Genomic DNA, 4,086 nt, shown 5'->3' with positions numbered 1-4,086 from the left:
GCAAGGCTAAATTCGTATTCGTTGATGAGATAAAGTCCCGATAAATGCAAAAAATTTAGTTTGGATGAGACCATAAAAGCCGAACTGGAACTGACAGGACAAACCAAACTAGTACATAGTCTCAATATGTACTTACAAAAAAATGCAGACTAGATTTTATTTGCATTCTCAGCGTATTTTATTTATATTTACTCTAAATTTACATCATGTTCGACGATGGATCCGGATCACTATTTTCGCTTAAAAGGATTTAAGAGCTTTTATCGTAAAGTTTTAAAGTATAATTGTTTTGTGTCTGTTTCATTTGAATTATATACTTCCTGAGATAAGGGCTCCGAACATTCCCAACAATTTTAAAACAAATCCGACGTTCGAACCGTACATGAAATATTTAGATCAATACAAATCCTTGATTTATTTATTTATATTACAGAACATCATTTTAATCCTTTGGCACTATGAGCTTCATTTTCAACTTGAATACATTTTTTTGAACTATTTCCATATGTTCACTTTTTTAATCACTTTGTCGTTGGTAGACTATTTTTAAAGTATTTACTCCCTGGGTATATTGAATACTGAATGTTGTCCCTATAAATCATAATATGCAAATTATTATTTTCAACGAATATCCCATAACAGGACAGTGAAAGCTTCTTATCATATCAATGAGCTCTGTCCGATTCTTTTCAAGATCAATGCTTTGAAGAAAGTAATTCCACTCGTTATCTCATCTAAAACCCTAAACTTCAGCAACACAACCAAACGATTTAAGCGACCAACTTCTATTGTTATCCTCTACTTGTTCGCTTGAAAACTTGTCCACACCACATAACAAATATTTTGAACGATGTGTTAATAGATTTTAATGTCATGTTTTGCAAATCTGGCAATGTTCGGCTGATTGAAATTAAAATATCATAAAGCTACTTACTACTCAAGCTGCGAACGAAGAATGGCAAAGGCAAACAACAACAACATTTAAATTAATTAGATGCTGCTGTTTAGTTTGATTGAGGTTTTTTATCTGTCAAAAATTCGATTTATACAAAGTGCTAAAAATGAACAAAAGATGCTAATAAAACAAAACCTATAAAATTAAAAGAAGAAATGACAACAAACATCACCACTGCATTGGAACATGACTGGCTATTTTGGTGGCACCCATGTATGCTAATTGTTTAAACAAAATTTACATAAATAATGAATGAGCACCTCGACCACTGGCATGTTTACCTAACATATGATTTGTTTCATTTTTGCTTTTGTCTTCATGATTGGTTTTAATTACGCTCGTTTCGGATCTAAAGGAAACTAGTTTGAATTTTTTTCCTTTGAATATTGTTTGCATAGTTTGCAAAAAAAAAAGAAATAACAAAAGAACAAATGGTCATCAAATTCATACGTTAGACTTAAAAATTATATACTATGTATCTTATCATTTCTAATGCAGTTGTTCAATTTTAGTATAAATTCGGTAAAAGTCGTTATCAGTAGTCACAGTTTCAATTTGAAAGTCATAGAACTAACATAATTCGAAATCAATCATGAAATTCTTCGTAAGTATTGAGAATTATCAAAATCATTTCACCAGAGAAATTTATTAATTTTTTATTCCATTTATGGCAGATCGTTTTCGCTTGCGTTTTGGCCATTGTTGCCGCCAACGAAGATGCCAATGTCCTCCGCAATGATGCTGAAGTTAATGTAGACAGCTTCCAATATGCCTACGAATTCGATAACAGCATTAAGGCTCAACAACAAGGTAAATTGGCTGGTGAAGAAACCTGGGTAGTAAAGGGTGAATACTCGTACACCTCTCCTGAAGGTGAACAAGTCTCTATGCAATACACCGCTGATGAAAATGGTTACCATGTTGATGCTGCCAATCCCTTGTTGCCCACTCCCCCACCAATCCCAGAACACATCCTTAAGGCTATTGAATACATCAAGGCCCACCCCAATCCTGAATTGCAACAAGCTTAAATTTACCCTTGATTTATGATTGTTACTTGTTTACCTTGGATTGAAATAAATGTTATGTGAAATGTACATGTGTGTTAAGTTCTTTAGTCACTTTTTTCTATATCTTTTGGTGGAAAAAATAATTTCCTCACCGAGGAGTTATGGTAATAACAAGCGCCTTAAGCGCTTAATCTCGGTATTCGGTTCCGTGGCCAGACACTACAACATTTTTAACGGTAGTAAAAATACCCCTCAGGGTAAAGTATGCGACATTTCCTGCGTATTTCAGCCATGTACAACTTCTCTAAAAGTGGTGTCTAAGGAATTTTCGGTTCTCGCCAAAGATCCTTATAAGAACTCATGTTTTGTGCGGGAATTAAATATCTCGAGGTATACATACATATATTGCTTTCAACAGACAGAGCTGATGATCATCTGCAGAATGTCGGCTTACGCATTGCATTATAGCTGCCGTGAAAAGAAACATGAGTTAGGTGTTGGATTTATCGTAAATTGGAGGCTTATAAACCTGATCTCCAGATTCACTCAGGTTGATAAGAAATTTGCCACAATGTGTATGAAGGCAAAGTTCTTTCACAGCAGTCTCATCTGCGCTTATGACCCGGCCGAAGAGAATTAGAACAGACCAAGGATATATTATACTCCATGACATTAAGAGTGTTATAGGAGATTTTAATGCGATTCCTATCAAATAAAACGAGATTATTACGATTTTTACATTACGATTTGACAATGCTTTATTGGCTTTACTTCTATTATTCACACGAGACTTTACTGAAGGTAAGGTCACATTAGGCAACTATTTGCTCCAGCGACTGGCAGTGTGCGCTTGCTGAGAGCAAGTGAACATAAATTTCAATGCAATATTTACGCTCACTTGCTCTCAGTATGCGCACACTGCCGATCTATGGAGCAAATATTTGCCTAATGTGACCATTCCTTAAGTACACAGCTTAGTTCTACTAAGCACACAGATACTGCACTTAGGTTACTCTTTACTTAGCTGAAGGTTTTTCATTCGAGGTCTGAATTTCTCGCTCACTGAAGCATAGCCTGTTCTAGAATTCTCAACCTAGGATGTTCCACATAGGTGAAGCGAAATGTTAAAAATACACAAACACACATGCAATTAAACGAAGAGGAGTCAGATGCGATTATTAACTCTTAAATAAAAACAATTAAAAAATCGTTAAGTTCGTCCGGGCCGAACTTTTTATACCTTCCAGCTTAAAATATTCTTTAGTAAAATGGAATAATTTGTTTCTTTCCCTGTCCGCAGTTTAGGGCGCAAAAGTTTACGACCATTGGGTTGGAAAAGTTTCGTGACTACAGAGAACCTCAAACTTCAGGTAGTTCCGTCAAAAAATGTTGTCAACCGCTGAAAACACAAAAAATCGGGTTAAATGGGGCCTATACCAAAACATGGACCTATATTGACAATTTTTGTTGGAGAAGTGTTGTTGTGTGTTGTGCGAAAATTCTCAAAATACCGTTAATCGGGAGATATGCTTAAATTGGGCCTATACCAAAAAGTGAAAGTTTGTATTGAGAACGTTTTGTGACTATAGTGAATGTCAAATTACGGTTAGTTCCGTCAATAAATGTAGCTAAAACCTTCGAAATACCGAAAATCGGGAGGAGCCCTTATATAGGGGCTATATCATAACATGGACCTATGTTGACAGTTTTTAGTGGAGTAGTGTTGTGACCTTTAAGAACCTCAAATGCAAAATTTCAGCTGTTCGGTTAAAAATTGTAGCTAAAACCCTCAAAATACCGAAAATGGGGAGGTACCGTTACATGGGGGCTATACCTAAAAATAGACCTATGTTGACAGTTATTGGTGGAGTAGTGTTGTGACCCCTAAGAACCTTAAATGTCAAAATACAGCTAGTTCGGTTTAAAAATGTAGGTTAAACCCTCAAAATACCGAAAATCGGGTGGTACCATTATATGGGAGCTATACCTAAACATAGACCTATGTTGACAGTTTTTAATGGAGAAGTGTTGTGGTCCATAAGAACCTTAAATGTTAAATTTAAAAATGTAGCTAAAACCCACAAAATTTTGACAGTTTATAGTGGAGTAGTGTTGTGACCT

General features: G+C 35.4%; 1 protein-coding gene across 1 annotated transcript; it reads left to right on the top strand.

Moving 5' to 3' along the window:
* Window positions 1-1,509: 1,509 nt before the first annotated feature.
* Window positions 1,510-2,052, top strand: LOC141406735 (cuticular protein 47Eg-like). Its single transcript, XM_073992694.1, has 2 exons — window positions 1,510-1,559; window positions 1,630-2,052. Exons 1-2 carry the CDS (start codon window positions 1,548-1,550, stop codon window positions 1,984-1,986), a joined length of 369 nt encoding a protein of 122 aa, XP_073848795.1. The 5' UTR covers window positions 1,510-1,547; the 3' UTR covers window positions 1,987-2,052.
* Window positions 2,053-4,086: the final 2,034 nt, after the last annotated feature.

Source organism: Musca autumnalis, unplaced genomic scaffold (assembly GCF_047663935.1).
Source record: "Musca autumnalis isolate F117 unplaced genomic scaffold, ASM4766393v1 scaffold_5, whole genome shotgun sequence".
NCBI lineage: Eukaryota > Metazoa > Arthropoda > Insecta > Diptera > Muscidae > Musca > Musca autumnalis.
This window is presented reverse-complemented; position numbering and strand designations above follow the sequence as displayed.